Source organism: Acartia tonsa, chromosome 11, assembly GCF_053477335.1.
Source record: "Acartia tonsa isolate MP-2025a chromosome 11, ASM5347733v1, whole genome shotgun sequence".
NCBI classification, from domain to species: Eukaryota; Metazoa; Arthropoda; class Copepoda; order Calanoida; family Acartiidae; genus Acartia; species Acartia tonsa.
This window is the reverse complement of record NC_137270.1, coordinates 9,319,175-9,338,128: the sequence shown is the minus strand read 5'-3', so window position 1 is coordinate 9,338,128 and position 18,954 is coordinate 9,319,175. Positions and strand designations below refer to the sequence as shown.

The 18,954-nt window shown below is 39.7% G+C and overlaps 1 protein-coding gene across 1 annotated transcript; it reads right to left on the bottom strand.

Moving 5' to 3' along the window:
• Window positions 1-286: 286 nt before the first annotated feature.
• Window positions 287-883, bottom strand: LOC145332526 (protein CFDP2-like). The gene has a single exon (XM_080177525.1). The coding sequence runs from the start codon at window positions 881-883 to the stop codon at window positions 287-289; it is 597 nt and encodes a 198-aa protein (XP_080033651.1).
• Window positions 884-18,954: the final 18,071 nt, after the last annotated feature.

The following is an 18,954-nucleotide window of genomic DNA, read 5'->3' as shown; positions in this document are numbered from 1 at the left end:
AATTGTACTTCTCTCTGTAGGAATTTTCATTTCTCATAAATTTAAGTTTTAGCTGTATTTTTGCTGTGACTAGGTTATGGTCTGAGTTACAATCAGCACCTCTCTTAGTTTTTACATCTAAAAGAGATCTTCTGAGTCTCTTGGAAATACAGATATGGTCAATTTGGTTCCTAACTCTGTCACCAGGTGATGTCCATGTATATTTATGGACTGTTTTGTGAGGAAAAACAGTGCCTCCAACAACCAGGTTGTTCTCCAGACAAAAGTCAGCAAACCGTTCACCATTCTAATTCATAGTTCCAAGGCCATGTTTACCCATTACTCTTTCATAACCATCATTATTGTCTCCAACTTTTGCATTCATATCACCCATAAGGATAAGGATATCCTTAGCTGAGTACTTTTTTTGAATCACACTCTCCAACTTACTGTAGAAGTTGTCTTTAGCTAAATCTTCAGCTTCATTTGTTGGAGCGTAGCACATGACAACCCTCAGATTAATATTTTTCATGGAGGTTTTGAAAAATGCTTCTATGATTCTTGGTCCATGGGGTTCCCAGCTTTTGAGTGATTTTTGTGCATTTTTAGATAGCATAAATGCAACTCCTTGGGCATGTTTAGCATTTAGTTGACTGTGACCAGAGTAAAGTAGCTTGACACCATCTCTGAGGTTTTCTTCACCTGTTCCTATCCACCTTGACTCACTTAATCCCAGAATTTGAACATTGTACCTATTCATTTCATTTAACACTATTTCGGTTTTCCCCGCTTGAAACATTGTTTGAACATTCCAGCATCCTATCCTAACTGAAGACCTTGTGCTCAAGATCATCCGCCTGTCTGGTCCACGTTGGGTTTGCCAGCCAGCCATCCTGTTCTCCATTTCTGAAGCTTCTTGTGCACTTTGGTCAGGTAATATTTGGTTTTGATTCGTAAACATTTCAGTAACTATGTTTTTCTACCAAGATGGGGAGTTAGCCCTTCTTGAACCCCCCGTAGGGGTAGGTGGGAGCTGCGTTTAGACTGGATCCTCTGTGGCGACCTTCCTGCATGGTAGAACCTTCAGTATTGCTCTCCACTTCCTTGAACCACTGGCAGGTACACTTCGTGCAAGAACAGCTCTCATACCTAAGATTTGATTGATATCCGTTGAATTAGAACCGGTTCTCCGCCATACTTAAAAAATATTGCTTAGCACCATATTACAGAAAATATTCCACGAATATTCAAACAAAAATCTTAAAATTAAAACTAGTTTTGTGAAAAAGGTGCTTCGGCCCCTCGGGGCTAACAAAAATTGTTAAGATCTTATAACTGTTCATGTTAATATCCGAGGAAAGCTGTCTATAATACGATGGGATAAATAACTATTATCTATCCCTGTCATGTACACTAATGTATGTACACTTTCAGGCCACCAGTCCACTGAGAAGAACAACGGGTTGCCTGCGGCTCACTGCGGCAGACATTCTAATTTCGCGGTTGCAAACAGCAAACAAAAGATTTTCATTTTTCAGACCGCTTAATTATAATGTCTGCCGGCTCTTTGAAAAACTAAGCTGTCCAGAATTAACATCCAGGTACAGCTTAGTTCTTCAAATTATTAACCTTTCCACCTTTCCCTATTAACAAATAATGTAATTGGGGGGAGGATAGGACAATAGCTTAGGCCGGGTGAAGTTTAGGTTTCCACCAAATTTCCCAAAATATAACTCTATTTGTTTAGGCCTAAACATCAAGACCTTCCAATAATTCCAGACTCCATTAAATGCCCTGAGGCCCCGCCTGGAGACCCTAACCGTACTCCCGTCCTGGCCCCCTGCACCCTTTGGATAACCTCTGGTGAGATTGTGATAAATTTGATCTTCCCTGCATTACAGACCCAGGTAGTTTATTATTGCTAAAGCTGCTCTATAACTAGCCAATCTGTAAGTCCTATTCCATCTTGGGGGATACAGCATCCTACCCAGACATTGATGTTAATACGGACTGTTAATTCTGGACAGCTGCTGAGGTGCTTTACAACTAAGTGCCACCCACCCATAGGACAAACTTTTTGTCCTCTTATTTAACGAGGTCGCTTGTTAAATAATTCGCCCCTGATCACCCCCCTCCCTTTTTTCCTATCACCTCCCTGTTAGCTTGCGGCCCCTGCCTACCCGCATCATACCAAAGACAACAAAAAGCTGTTGAAGGTTCATCCATTAGCACTTATTTGTTGGAACAAAACAATATCCAAAATACCAAAAAAAAAAAAAAAAAATATAAGCTAAAGAGAGGTTATAATTTAAATAAATAAATTAACAATAGCATTCAGTGGTCAATGAAGGAGATTTTCCTCACTAAACCGCCCGGAGCAATTACACGCTCAAGGCATAACACCCTCTATCATCCATCTAACTCACACCCCACCCCGTCTCACACCAAACGTTCACAATCCGACTCTGCGACTGTTGCGAGTCGTCGGCCTAAAACCGTCAGAGTTTTAGCCAAAAAACATAAACTCAACACCCCGTTTGAATTACGCGCCAAAAAACTCCTTAAAACAAAAAAAGCGCTACTTCAACGGCAAAAACCGGTTGACCGCAACTCTAGGCCCGTCGTTTCCTCACTCAGGCCCAGCGTTAGTCGCACCCCCCCAGGCCAAAACAGCCACCACCGTAGCCCATCCCCGTCACCTATCCGAGGATTCCCTACACCCCCTGCAGCTCCCCAACTACTTGCAGCCCCCCACTTACCCTCCTCACCTGTTGATCCACTGGTAACTTTTCCCGTTATACATCCGTATAACGGCCTTTCACCACAAACCCCCACAACCCCTACAGATACTGAAGAGTTTGAGCTAGCCCCACAGCAACTAGATTGGGATAATTATTCCCCCATACCATCCTTCCAAAAATCAGCTTCAATTCTTGAAGAAGCTTTGGAACAACTCTATTCTGAAGATTTACAGAAAGAGGTTCAGGACGAGGTTTTTTATAACCCTGAACAGTTCCCATTACACGACCACCTCCCAGGCTCTGCTTATAACGCTTCCACATCGACACACAATATTAGTGTCGATCTATCTGCGCTTGTTACAGCACAAACCCCAACCATGACTGATGAGGCAACCAAACTCATCATCGAATGCGATGAGTGCATGGTGATAGACGAAGACTGTCAGGGCATCATAAATAACCCTGACAGGTTTAGCATTGAAAAGCTAGACAATAGTCTATCATTGTTGGAAGAAAAAGCCTCGTCAATTCGCCACATCATAGCTTTCGTTCGCAACAGCCCAGACCCAAGGGTCACCGAAGCTGACATGAACAAAGCGTTACAGCTACGTATAGCCATGCGCTCAAAAATCGAGTTCATTCATGACCATCGTACATCACGTTTGAAAGCTCAACCGATTACGACGACTGCTGCTCCAGCAGTACCTCTCTCTACTTGCTCTGACGACTCGACTACCACTTCAGCAGTCGGATCCGAGGCAGGTACCTTACCATGTGATGGCCAAGTAATTGTGCCTCCAGCAGTTACGACTCAGGCCACAGCTGTTCCTGCTGCAACTATGCTCCAGCAAACAGCTCCCATCCCCAACCGCATAAACCCTACGACATACGCGGTAAAACAAGCAAGGGTAAAACAAAAAAGGGACCCCATGCTTGTGGAGCTTGATGACCTCTGCGAAAAGTTCGGCGATCTTAAAGCAACCGAAGTTAAGCAGTTAGGTCAATTCAATAAGCTCAATGCTCAATTTAAAGAGCTACTTGATAAGGCACAGCGCACCTTACATAAAGCCAAAACCTTGTGTGAGGACGCAATGCTTACGGACATGGAGCAAGATGCAACAGCACTAGATGCCCAGTCCACCACGCTTGAAACGGAAATATCCAGCGTGGAATCTTACGTTGAACGCTTGAGGGATCGTTTCGGAGTACCTATCTCAGGGCACTCCTTCAATCAGCGCTCTTCCAACATCCCTATCCCTCACTTCTCCGGGGCCAAGACAGATAAACTTGACCTCTTTACATTTCAAAAGAAGTTCCAGATTTATATCGACTCAATGCCGTCTATAGCAGAAGTCGAAGCATTGGAAATCCTGAAAGAAAAGTGTCTTCAGGGCAATGCGCAGATGTTGTGCTCGGCCGAAAAATCTATTAAGGCTTGCATGAAGCAGCTGTCGTTCCACTATGGCAGCAAAACCAGCATCATAGCCAAACGTAAGGCTAAAATCATGGAACTGGGACCATGCCCTAAATACAACTGGGAACAGCAGATCACATGGATGGTAAAACTCCGTTCACTACTTGCTGACACCCAAGAATTTGCAAAAGAAAATGACGCAGAGCAAGCCTTGTATCACGGCAAAACGGACATCGCCAACTCTGTACTGAACCTTCTTAAAGGAGACTACTTTAAGGAAATGTCTAAAAAATTCCTGCTTAGCGCAGATGAAAATGGGGAGGAAGATGGCCAGTACTGCTATGAGCAACTTCTCCTCTTCTTGGATTGCGAGCTACGTCAGCTCCAATACCAACTTAACCAGCATGAAGGGGCATCCCTCCATACTGGTACCGCATCCTCTGGTGGCAACAACGCCAACTCGAACAGCGGTAACTTCGGCCAAAGACAGTCCAACCAGACTGGTAGCAACCCCGGTCAGAAAAACTCGAACTGGAGTAAACCAGCTTCTCAAACTTACACGGCCTCCACTTTCTCGGCCTCGGAGGACCCAAAACAACGCCCTAAAGGCAAGGCCTCTGATAAGTCCGCTAAGACGCCCACTCCACTCTTAGCATACACAGGCGCCGCTTCTAAGCCTGTACCAACTGATTGCGCGCTTTGTCAGAACAAACACACATATTTGTTCCAATGCCAGGTGTACATCAATACACCACATAAGGAGAAACGCCAACTCCATGGCAAGACAAAAGCCTGTCACAGGTGCCTCAGAATGGACGCCAGCGTCAATTTCGACAATATTGACGAATGGTGGAATAACCACAAAAACAACTGTCGCACCACCTTTTACTGTCAAGCTGACAATTGCCAGTACGCGTCCGCTCATCGCGTGCAAAAGCATATCCTCGCCTGCTCTATTCATGTCGAGCAGAATAAAAAGAGGTTAGGCGATTTCCGCAAGTCATTGCCAAAGGATGTTCCTATAACATCTGGCAACCTTCTGTTCATGGATAATATCACCATGAATCTCCAAACCTCTGACACCACACCTGACGTTTCCAACCCCAACACCTTCCCTGATGTTGCTGCTCCTGGCATTTTCATGTGCCAAAACGTCCCTGATCTTTCCGGCAATCCGCTGTTTGTCTTTTACGGCAGCGGTTGTGGCACAGCCGCAGTTTCAGCCTCTGCAGCGGCTCGACTAAATGCCACAGAACACCGCCCTGGACCCACCCTCATGAACGTAGCAGGTGGTAAAGTTGTCCATCTTCCCTATGGCAGTGACAAGTTCACACTGCCATTAGTCGACAGTGCCATGTCCGCAACTATAATTGCTGCAAAAATGGACACACTGACGGCCCCATTTCCTCGTTGGGAACTCACAGAGCCTTATGGTGACCTCGCAAATCACTACAAAGGCCACGAGCTTCTCCCTACTGTACCAGATGTCATTGGCGGAGGCCAAGTCGACATAATCTTGGGGATCAAGTACAACTACTTGTTCCCAATGCGTATCTGCTCACTGCCCTGTGGCTTATCCTTATACAGAAGCCCACTCAAGGGCATTGATGGCCACACAGGTGTACTCGGTGGTCCCCACAAGGCTTGGGCCAAAGCAGCCGAGACTGTAAACTTTGTTGGTGCTGCTCTCTTTTTCACCAACGAGTTGTCTGCTTACCGCTATACCACTGAAACACTTCTGAACAGTGGTAGGAATTGGTGCGCGGATTCCTTAACCGACACCTTTCCATACCTCCGTCCAATCACTGTTGAGGAAAAAACAGAGGAGGACACTTCGCTGGATGTTCATACATACAGCTCCGATATTCAACACGTCAAACGACATGAACGGAAGTATCTTGAGAGTGAAGACATAGGCACTCAAGCACCTTACCGTTGCATAGCATGCCGTGGATGCAATGATTGCAAAAACGGAGACATTCTGGATGCAACTTCTCTCAGAGAAGAGGCCGAACAACTCCTAATAAAAAAGTCCATCAAATTCCTACCTGACGAACGCTGGATCGTAGCATCTCTTCCCTTCATTGCTGATCCGGTTAAGGAGTTACAACCAAACAAAAATAGGGCCCTCAAAGTTCTGGAATCGCAGCTGCGAAAACTGCAGAAAGATCCAGAGGCCAAACTGCAAGTTATGGCATCACATGACAAGTTGGCACTAAACGGCTACTCATGTGACATTGATGACCTGTCCCCTGAGGAACGAGCTTTAGTAGACAATCTGCCAGGAGAATACTACCTCCCTTGGCGCTTCGTCACTAAAGAAAATTCTCTCTCCACTCCAGTTAGAGTTGTCTTTGATGCGTCTGCAACCACCTCCTCAGGTAAAAGTCTGAACGATGTCCTAGCAAAGGGCACAAACAGGCTCGAAAAAATCTTAGCTCTGGACATCAACTTCAGAGCAGGACCACATGCTTTCGCATGCGACATACGGATGGCGTACAACCAGATCAAGTTGGATCCATCTGATTTCCGCTGGCACAAGTATTTGTGGGTTGATAGCCTTACCCCTGGTGGCACTGTCAGAACGCGCATCATGTGTACCATCATTTATGGGGTCAAACCTTCTGGCAATCAAACTGCAGAAGGCCTTGAACAGGTAGCTCAGTATGTCATGGACAACCACCCTGAACATACCGCAGGTGCCCAGGTTCTCAGAACCAAAACTTATGTTGATGATACTTCTGATTCAACAGACTCCGCAACTGAACTAGACAAACTCATTGCGGGAGTCAAATTTACTCTTGACTTGGCAGGCATGAGCGTCAAAAGCTTTGTCAAATCTTCAGCTGTACCTGAAGACACCGTGTCCAACGACGGCACACATGTTAGCTACCTCGGCTATCGCTGGGCCCCACTAACTGACACTCTCAGCTTGGATGTCAAACCCCTGTCGTTTGGCAAAACAAAACGAGGGAAAAGACCCCCGCCAGTAGAAGGCAGTCTTGAAGAGGCTCTTCTACTCAGTTTCACGAAAAGAACCATCCTGTCGCAAGTTGCCTCAAACTTCGACCTTCTCGGATTCTGCACCCCCGTGACTGCTAAATTCAAAGCAGACTATCACGATCTCCTCTCTTACGCTACTGGTTGGGACGATGGGCTCCCAACCAAACTGCTTCCAACATGGGTGACCAACATTGAAACGATGCAACAACTCGCGTCAGTTTCCTGTCCACGGTCGGTAATCCCGGCAAACTCCCAACCCAAAGTTGATCTGCTAGTATCCGTTGATGCTAGCCAAAACATGGCAATCGTGTGTGTGCATGTTAGGTCAATATCTCTCTCGGGGGAGGTCACTGTCCGATTGGCCGCTGCCAAGTCAAAGATCGTGACTGGCAGCACTATCCCTCGAGCAGAGCTAAGGGCAGCCGTTGTAGGCACCATTCTTGCAACAACCGTTGCCAAGAATCTCAAAGACAAGGTCGACAAAGTCACCTATTTCACAGACTCTACTGTTGTGTTGTCGTGGCTTCACCAAGACGCACGTCCTCTTTCTCTGGGCGTACGTAGCTGCGTCATCGAAATTCGACGGTTCTCATCCCCGGATCAATGGCGTCATGTTGAGTCAGAAAACAACATCGCGGATCTCGGCACCCGGTTCCTTGCCACTATTAAGGACATCGACGCCAAATCTGAATGGCAAAATGGCAAACCCTGGATGTATCTTGATTACCAGGACATGCCAGCCCAATCCTTCCAAGATCTTAAACTAACAATGGAAGCGAAACAGGCCGCTGCCCAAGAGGTCAAAATCCTCCATGGTGATACGAAATCACCCCAAGAAAGAACGGCAGAGATAACCAAGTTCTCGAGTTATCTCTACGACCCGTGTAAACGGTCATGGCCAAAATCTCTCCGGGTCATGGCCATCGTTCGAAAATTCTGCTTTTTCGACTTTAAATCATACCGTCACAACAAGGCATCACTTCCACAACCCACTCCTCGGGTTGTCCAACTCTTGGACGATGAAGTTCAGAAGGCGGAGAAATACTACTTTAGGCTCGCCACTAAAGAAGTGCTTAAATTCTCCAACTCTAAGGCCCACGGCAACAATGTCATCACTGACGACGGCATTATCAAATACAATGGTCGTATTGTCGAGGGCACCAGCATTGAAGACGTTGACAATATCATGCCTGATTTGTCTCCCCTCCACTTTGTTAGACCGATAGTTGATCGGTATAGCTTGATAGCATACTCCATTATGCTATACGCCCACCAAGAGCTTGCACTACACAGGAATGTAAATGCAACACTCTTAGAATCTAGGCACATCGCCTATATCCTCCATGGCAGAGATCTCTCCAAAGAGATTAGAGCGGCTTGCCCATATTGTCGTAGGTTCAAGGCCAAGCTTCTAGAAGCTGAAATGAGACCAATCCACCAAAACAGATTGACCATTGCTCCCCCGTTCTACTACTGCCAACTTGACCTGATGGGTCCGTTCTTGGCTCACTGTGAACACAACCACAGGTCCACAGTCAAGGTTTGGGGTCTAGTCTGTAGAGACCCAGCCTCATCCGCAACAGCGTGTTATGCTATGACTAAGTATAATACAGACGCCTTTCTCCAAGCATTCCAACGATTCGTTCATCGTTATTGCTACCCTAAAAAGGTCTTCATCGACCCAGGAGCACAGCTCATAAAAGGCGTAGCAAAATCGGAGTTTTCCATGGCTGACATCACTAAAACGCTCAATGGAAAAAGTTGCAGCATAGAGTATGAGGTCGGTCCCACTGCTGCTCACAACTATCAAGGTTGTGTGGAACGCTCAATCAAAGAAATCAAAACCTTGTTCCATGCAACATTTAACGGTCTCAAACTGGATGTCATGTCATTTGAGACTGCCTTTTCATATATAGCAAATGAGATCAACAACATGCCGATCTGCACGGTATCCAGAACGGAGGATGTAGGTCACGCAGACCTTATCATGCCTAACCGTCTGATACACGGCAGAAATAACAGGCGTGCCCCCACTGGACCAATGAGGGTAGAACAACCCTCCCGCCTTTTGGAACAGATGGAACGCCTCTACCAATCATGGTGGCAGATCTGGCTATATGAACGCCTTCCAGACTACATCCCAAGACCAAAGAAATTTGGCAAGACAGGTCCACAACCATATCGTTGTTTTCCTCCGGTCCCCAGATGAGTTGATTGGCGATCAACTCTGGCGTCTTGGTCAGGTCCTACACCTCATCACTTCTGATGATGGTATTGTCCGTCAGGTAGTTATCCGTTGGCGGAAACACTGGAAGGAAGAATTTCATGAGACCAGAAGGAGTGTCCGGCACATCGCCATCCTGTTCTCCGAGGACGAGCTCTCACTAGTTGACCAAATCAGGTCCGCGGCCTCCAAGTGTGACGAGTCGTACGCTTCGGCGCAAAAAAACTAATAAAACTGTTCCTGAAATGGGTTAACTCAATGCGTTGCAAATGAGTCACACCCGTTGAAACTTTGGCTGAACCTGCCATAGGCTGAATTTGCCGAAGATAATAATTAACCTCACGGACACGCATTACGATGTTTTGCGTTTCCAATTTCAAATCTGCTACTAATAAAGGCTGTAATTGCCGAAATAATTTAACTTAACCGACACGCATTACGATGTTATGCATGTCCAAAATTCAACTCTGCTATTAATAAAGGCTGTAAGTGCCGAAGATAAAAAACCCTATCTCATTACACTACATAATCCTGCACATTGATTTTAATAATGTCATTATTAAATATTCAATTACTACGAAAGAAAAATCCTGCTTTAAAGGTTTACACTCCCTTTAATAACTTTAATAATCTCATTATTAAATGTTATCTTACAACAAGTAGATGCTGCCTAATGTCTTTAATAATCTTATTATTAAATGATTGATTACCCCAAGAAGTTTACCCCACTTACGAGGATTGATTCCAGCCGAAGCAAACCTGGATTAGTATTAATCATATATTGCAAATTTAAAATTGTTTACAAAATAGTTATTTATTTATTTATTTTAACCCATTGTAAACGATACGCCCCATAAAAAAAAAAAAAAAAAAAAAAAAACACATTAAAGGCTATTGCTGCTGGGCGTATCATCTTCCTATCTTCTGTAAACTGCAGTGATCAACCCGCACCCCTATGTTCTTCTTTTTCTTGCCGGGAGTGTCATGTACACTAATGTATGTACACTTTCAGGCCACCAGTCCACTGAGAAGAACAACGGGTTGCCTGCGGCTCACTGCGGCAGACATTCTAATTTCGCGGTTGCAAACAGCAAACAAAAGATTTTCATTTTTCAGACCGCTTAATTATAATGTCTGCCGGCTCTTTGGAAAACTAAGCTGTCCAGAATTAACATCCAGGTACAGCTTAGTTCTTCAAATTATTAACCTTTCCACCTTTCCCTATTAACAAATAATGTAATTGGGGGGAGGATAGGACAATAGCTTAGGCCGGGTGAAGTTTAGGTTTCCACCAAATTTCCCAAAATATAACTCTATTTGTTTAGGCCTAAACATCAAGACCTTCCAATAATTCCAGACTCCATTAAATGCCCTGAGGCCCCGCCTGGAGACCCTAACCGTACTCCCGTCCTGGCCCCCTGCACCCTTTGGATAACCTCTGGTGAGATTGTGATAAATTTGATCTTCCCTGCATTACAGACCCAGGTAGTTTATTATTGCTAAAGCTGCTCTATAACTAGCCAATCTGTAAGTCCTAATCCATCTTGGGGGATACAGCATCCTTCCCAGACAATCCCGTTTTGTCGGAACACGTAGAAATACTCATTTTCATTTTAATCTTTTGAGAAATAGAGGAATTATAGAAAAGAATTGATATTTAATCCTAGTTTTCTCTCTTTATAGCTATGAAGCTACTACATATCTCACTTTGTCTGTCCGTCTGTATCTAACCCTAGTTGGAAAAATATACTTTATGGGGATGCTTTTATTTTCTTTAGTAAGAATCTAATGAATGACGTTTTTAGTCTGTCAGTCGTTAAAAGACATATTTATGGAGAATATGTAGTAAACTTACTCGGATGCTATCAAAGATAGAATGCAGAAATTTAACTTAATTTTGTCGTCATTCTAGCCACAAAGCCAGATATTTAATTAGTTTTTAGAATAACTAGCACACAACTATTGACCCTAAAAATAAATGGAAGAGATTTAGTTACTTTTACTAACAGGAGACACCCGACTTAAATCACAAAAAAAGCCTTCCTGAAAGTTACTTAAAGTATTTACTTTAGAATATTATATACATTTACGTTTGTTAAAGTTTTGTTCTTTTAAAAAGTTGTTATATAAATGTATACATATTAAGCTTGCTTAGGTAGACAACGGATTTTCTAGAGCTTTGTTTTTTTTAGTGGTTGTCATACCTTTCTTATCAAGTAAAATAAAAAACAACTGAAAACTTCTCTATAATTGAGATTTAACTAATTGTTTACCTGGTTTTTAAAAGCGAAGCTTTTCTATAATTAGGGTCGGTCCGTCCGTACGTCCGTCCGTCCGTCCGAGATAGATAGCTTTTATTCGTTAATTAAGGCATGTTAGAATTGTCCTATCGATTTCAAACTTTGCATAATTATTCCTGTAGTAGTTAGGTACGATTTAGAAAGCGTAGCAACCCTATAATCATTACCAGAATGTCCGTATGTACATTTTAAACATGTTGATTTTTCTACTTTTTTAACAAAAAACTTTTATGCGATCTAATTATCCGTTTGATCTGATTTTTGGTATATTGATTTCTGGAACAACAAAGAACAATATTATAAGCGAAGCAACTCTATAATCAAGTCCTAAAAATGTAAGTATGTCCATACACATTATCCTGTATCAAGTAGTTTTTCAAAAAAATTACTTACAATTTTGCTTCAAATCTGATACTTTTATAATCTGATTATTCAGTTTAGACACAATACAAGTGTTAATATCCGTTTGTACTACCGTTTCAGTGCTTCGCTTTTATGGATGTTGTCATCCTTGTTTTTTTTCACATCTTAATGAACACATAAACGTTGATACAAACTTATACATAGAAAAATTTATTACAATATCAACTTGATTTAACTTTTAATAAAGATACTTTTTAAAGAAGTAGATTTTTTGCACATAAGGATATCGCTAAGAACCGAACTGGTTTAGTTTTCTATTTTATTGTAGCTTCATATATGAGCCGGGATGGTTTTAGGCTATTTTGACTATGAATTAAATATTTTATTTGGATTATAGCTATTTTTTTTGCATACTTTCTCTCCCCTAGTAATCTAAAAAGAAGAAACATTAAGTTTTGTAAAATAGGAAAAATTTTCTATCTATTTTCATTTTATGTTGGTAAGCCTACAAGGTTTAACCTTAATCTCATAATTTTAAACCTAGTAGGAGTTGTTACACTAGACTAAATAGCAATATTAGAGTAAACCAATAGAGGCGGAAGGGGTTTAATAACTGTGGATCCTGTGCCAACTATCAATTGGGTCTTTGAATATCAGACAATAGCGTTGGGAATATTAACGCAGCAAAGTCGCCACAAAAGAGCAAAAAGAAATTTGCTAGCAGACAAAAAGGGTCCCCAACAAGGGACTCAGGTAGTTGTTTGGGTTTATCATCTATATTTATAATTTATTGTAGCAAAGCTACTCACAGATTACTTTTGTAGGTGACTCTGTATGATAGTTGTTCCATGTATAAGGCAATCGCAAAATAAATTAAAAAACCCATTAAAAACTAGATTATTTAGTTATTTAAACATTGAAAGTACTCTATGAAAACTATCTGATTTTATAAAGTGTAAGTTTTTTTGTCTCTTTAAATCTATCTCTCTGAAAAATAACGAAATTGATATTTTCATGAATGGGCTGCTTCATATAGGTCCCGTATGTCTTTTATTTAGGCTATTGTTTGTGCCCTTTTCAAATTAAAAGCCTCTTTATTGTAAGGGCGCAGTCGCTTGTTTCAAATGTACAAAATAAGTTTAATATACTCTAATTTTCAAATAAAATCCTATAATGTAAGGAAATAGTAAGTGTGTGTGTGTGTGTCCGTGTGTGTGTGTTTGTGTGTCTCAAAGACCTCTGAAACGGCGGACCGATCGTTTTAATATTGGTATCTTCATTGTTTGGTATAATGTATGAACTCCTTATAACAGTAAAGTAGACTAAAGCATTCGAGAAATTATTAGAATAAGAATTTTAAAACTATTTCATATTATCCCTCTCTAAAAAATGGAGTTTATTATTTACTTTTTAATATCTCTAAAACGGCTGATATGACGGAATGTCTATTTCCAATTTTATAAAGGGTTCGTCAGTAAGGTAACTTTTATTGTTAATTTAGACATGTCCTATCAATTTTAAACTTGGCATAATGATTCCTGTAACAGTTGGGTCATTAACATTTGCACTACACACATAAACACACTTTTGTTCTTATACTAGACCTTACACATTAAATCCCGAGTGAATTTTAAGCAACTTGTATTTTATAATAATTATGTCTGAACCAATTTTTAATTAAACAATTAATACCTCTGCTGATTGTATCTTAACTAACGGCTACGCCCCTAAAACTCTTTATGGTCATATAAGGAGAAGGGGCAGTCAACCCCCTCTACTTTTAATTTTATTTTTAAAAGTAATCAATGATCTTTTTCCTAGGAGCGTTTTCTCTTGGGTTGGAGGTGCTAAACTCCCCCAAAATAGTTAAAATCCTTTCCAGAAGCTAAAAGAATTTACACTCTAGCAAGATCCTTTGGTACACACAGACAGACAGACATAGATCCTGTTACTTGAAAAAAAATATTATTCCATAAAACTTTACCATTCTTAAACAAAAGTAAAGAAGGGAGAAGAAAAGTAACAGAGTTAATTTTTCTTTTGGACACATTTACTCAAATTCTTGTACAGTCATTTATTTTACCCAGTCAAAGAATTGAGCTGTATATATTTGGAGTGTTTTCCTTACAAAAAACTCTTAAGAATTTGTATTTTTTTTACTGCTGCTCTATAATTGAGGTATAGCTGTCAGTATGTTCATCTATTTTATGGTCACTAAAGACCAAGTCAGACATAAATCTGATATATCTTCTCTGTTTTACTATTTATAATGTCTAAATATGTTACAAAATAGTTTGTCGACTGCTTTGTTTCAGTCAATGTGACTTTAATTTACACCTTTTCAAAGCGAAGCTTTTCTAAAATAAAAGTAGGTCCGTCCGGAACGTTAGGCTCTTTTTGTTAATTTCGACTTTAAATTTTGCATGATAATTTCTATAACACCTATGTACGAAGCGTAGCAACTTTATAATCGTCCTCACTTTATTTTAAACCATGCTGATTTTTTTACTTTTCAACAATGCAATGATCTAATTGTTTAATTGCATAAAATTATGGAGGGAGGGGACATTGGCTTGTAAATCATATCGTTCCACGAAGTATTCTGATTTCTTTACACATTTTCTTATTTGTTTTAACTTTATCAAATCTTGATTGGGTGATACAAACTATCAGTGTTCTAACTTTTACAACAATGATTTCAATCTAATAATCGAAGACGTTCATAAAATTTCAGATATATATACCATAGATATACATTCAATAAATATTGTACAATAAATTTTCCTTTTTCGTCCTAGTTCTGATTCTTGTTTCATACATTCATAAATTTTCTAAAAAGCAGAAAAAAAATTCAGAAACTCAAGTTTTAATATGATAAAATGACGAACCCCAAACTGTCCCACTTTGAGAAAGACAATTCCAGTGACGTCATATACATTTAGGGGAGGGGGGGAAGAAAATATCTTCCCTTTTCTCCCATCTCTTTTGAAGAGATTTGCTTCCCCCTTCCCTTTTTCTTTCCCGAAACGTATATGACGTCACTGGAATCGTCTTTCTCAAAGTGGGACAGTTTGGGGTTCGTCGATAAATTGAATACTTACTGACGATTTTAGCTACGAATTTACTAAGAATACGAGGAAGACTAAAATCAATTCTTAAAACCTTTTGGTTCTCTTTTTTGAGTCTTATCAAACCTTTTCAGTAATTATTTTACTAAACAGTTTTGATAATTTTGTTAGTTGCAAATGGAAATGTGGAAATCAGTTTATCGTCTTTGTCTCATCTCTTAAGGTCCCCTAAATATCCACAAGCATTATATGATTAATATTTCTAATAGTTATAAATCGCATCAATATTATAGACCGCTTTCCGCGGATATTTAAATGGAAAATTTTAAGATTAAACCAGTTTTACTAGCTACGAGGGGCCGAAGACTCGGGATAACAAAACTGGTATTAATATTATGATTTGATTTAATTATTCCTATAAAATTTTCTCTAATACGATGCTATACATGATTTTTCAGTAAGGCTTAGAACCAGTTATAATCCAGCGGATAATAATCGGCTTTGAAGCCATACTGGGAATTTCTTTCCCTGTCCCTCGGTCTGATGGAAAATTTGAACCTTATATAAATTCATGAAATATGCATTGAATAAAGTTTGGACATTGTAATTTCTGAAAAAAGAGGAATAAACAAGGTTTAGTTAGCAAAGATTGAAAGTGATGAAGCATTTATATCATGCATAATTAAACGGTTAGAGCAGTTTCTTACTGACCGACGGACTTACCCTATCATAGAAAAGCTTGTATCAAATTTTATTTAGCAAGTATGAAAACATTTTTAAAAGCGAAGGTATGAAAATATAGTATTTACATATATTCAAGACATCATTTAACCAATTAAATCAAAGTAATAAAAGCCAAAAGGTGTATAATGTATGTTCTACTGTTTGGACATTTTTTTGAACACAGTAAAAGTGTCGGACTGATTATGACGTAACAAAAAAAATAGCCAATGAGAGGCCATTATTGACCAATGGTAAAATTTATAGTGGCCTCTCATTGGCTAATTTATTTTTTTCACGTCATAATCAGTCCGACACTTTTACTGTGTTCATTTTTTTTTCTTCTCTATATTATTTTTTCAAACTCTCAATAATTTGCCGTATTTATGTATATATCTATAATACAAAGTAGAACGATGTTTGTTTGTCTGTCTGTTTGTAGCGAAGGATATCGCTAACCGCTGAACCGATCGGGTTCTCCTTTACAGGGTAGCTTCACATAGGTCCCGGGAAGCTTTATAACTATTTTCTTTGGGGGTGGGACACCCCCAACCTCCCTAAAAATGAGAAATACCCGCCCCCCCGAATTTTTTTTTCTTTTTAAAACTAAAATTGAAATAGTTGGGTGGACTACCCCTCCTCCCTCCCCCCAAAAAAAATTTCCCAACCCCCCAAAATAATTTTTTTTTACATTCTTATTTTAAATCTAAAATACGAAAATTTGGTTTTATCAAACCTCTTTGGGCTCAAGCCCCTAGAGGCTAGGGGCGAAGCCGCTAGTATATATACAAGTATTAGTTACATTTGTATTACTAGCGTTTGCGCCCTTAGCATATAAAGGCTCTGTATTCATTTAAAGGGATATGGAAGAGCAGAAAAATAACCTAAATCCATCCCAAGACTCTAATTTCAAAATAAAACAGCCTATAACCAACCCGCGATTTATTTTAAGATACCCTAAAATGGAAAACCTAATTGGTTCAGTAGTTATCGAAATCTTAAGCTACAGACAAAAAATACTACTTTATATAATAGGATGTACATAAAATATTATTTTACAAGTCTAATAAACTAGAATATTGCTAGAAAGTACAGATATCTAATATAAACTAATAATAAGTTCAATAATTTATGTACATATATTTTTTGGATAGCTCGATTGCTAGGTGGATAGATAGATAGGAGGAAAGTAAAGATATCTAATATTCCAAGTTGAATTGAAGTTCAAAACCAGAGTTTTGATCAGAATTATACACAAACTTTAATTGAAGGGGGAATTGTTTCTCAAATCCAGGGCGGGGGGGGGGGGGGGTATGTCCCCCATTGATTTGAAAAGGAGGAAGAAAGCATGGATCTTAAGGGATAAGACAATACACTATAAATTAATGTAATGATTTAAAAGGTTGCACTTTGAGTGTGTAAGTTTGAACCAACTAATCAAAAGTTTTTAGTTCAATGAATGAGATGTTTATAACACTTTGGGTGCCAATACAATTTACAGTGTTCCGTCCTTCCCCTAAGTAGGAAAACAGGGACACGTATTTGTAAAATCAAGTTAAAGAGCAAAATCATATATATACTTTACTGGATTTGATCCCTCTCCTGTAGGGTAGATTTCTTTAAAGGGGGGGGGGGGGTGGTTGACAGTACCCTCTATTGGTTTGTAAAAGATATATACACCTTAAAAAAGAATTAAAACTTGGTATAGCATAAAGAAGAGTAATATATATACAAAAAGATCAAAGAAAAAATAGATCAGTATATAGAGAGAGAAAGGGAAAAAAGAGAAAAGAGAACGAAAGAAAAAAAAGAGAGAATATAAAAAGAGATACATAAATAAAGAGAATAACGAGAAATGAAGGTGATAGTGCATGATAGATATAAGAGAACATTTTCGAATGGTGGTTTAAATTTCGATTAGAATAAATAAACGAAAAGGTAAATCAAAAAGAAAGTTTACAGTAAGTTTAGTTTAAATATCAAAAGTTTAGTTTAAATATCAAAAGACTTTCCTCTTTAAACTACAAAAAATATACAAAAAAAATTATATTTTCAATCTAATTAAACATTAATTCCTTCCAAAGAATTTGCAGATGAAAGACAGGGTAGGGGGCATAGACGTCCAAGTGGGGGGGGGGGGTAATGGGGCGATTACCCCCCCAAAACGATTTTGGGGGTGCCGAATTACCCCCCCCCTTCAAAATTTTTTACCCCCCCCAAAATAAAAAGCTTGGACGCCCCTGGTAGGGGGTGAAAACACTACCCATAATGCCAATACTGTATTTACCCCCCCTCTCTCCCCCCAAATGTTGACATCCAAAGTAAAATTATCTGCACTCCACTCCTTTTTTAACGTTCCCTTTGTCCATAAGAATTGAACACAACTTTAATTGAGCAACAGAATGAAAAGGGAGAGATATATTCCAGGGATAGGACCATGGGATATGAAATATCTTTCCTCTAATTGAAATATCCAAAATTTGTCCTTTGGTAGCTTTTAATAGGAAAGATTCTGTCTTAGTGCAATGAATTATAAACAAACAAGGATGACAACATCCATAAAAGCGAAGCACTGAAACGGTAGGACAAACGGACATTAACACTTGTATAGTATCTGAACTGAATAATCAGAATTTAAAAGTATAAGAGCCAAAGCAAAATTGTAAGTAAATTTGTTGAAAAACTGCTTGAAGCAGGATAATGTTTATGGACATACTTACATTTTTGGACTTGATTATCGAGTTGCTTCGCTTATAATATTGTTCTTTGTTGTCCCAGGAATCAATAAACCAAAAATCAGATCAAACGGATAATTAGAACACTTGAAAATTTGTTGTTAAAAAAGTAGAAAAATCAACATGTTTAAAATGGACGTACGGACATTCTGGTAATGATTATAGAGTTTCTACGCTTTTTAAATCGTACCCAACTACTACAGGAATCATCATGCAAAGTTTGAAATCGATAGGACAATTCTAACATGCCTAAATTAACGAATAAAAGCTATCTATCTCGGACGGACGTACGGACGGACGTACGGACGGACGTACGGACGGACGGACCGCCCCTAATTATAGAAAAGCTTCGCTTTTAAAAAAGTATTAATGTAAAAATATTAGAAATGTACATAAACATATGAACT

What these genes read in the sequence shown, in the direction of transcription:
- LOC145332526 (XM_080177525.1), bottom strand. Translation starts at nt 883, where the DNA reads ATGGAGAACAGGATGGCTGGCTGGCAAACCCAACGTGGACCAGACAGG.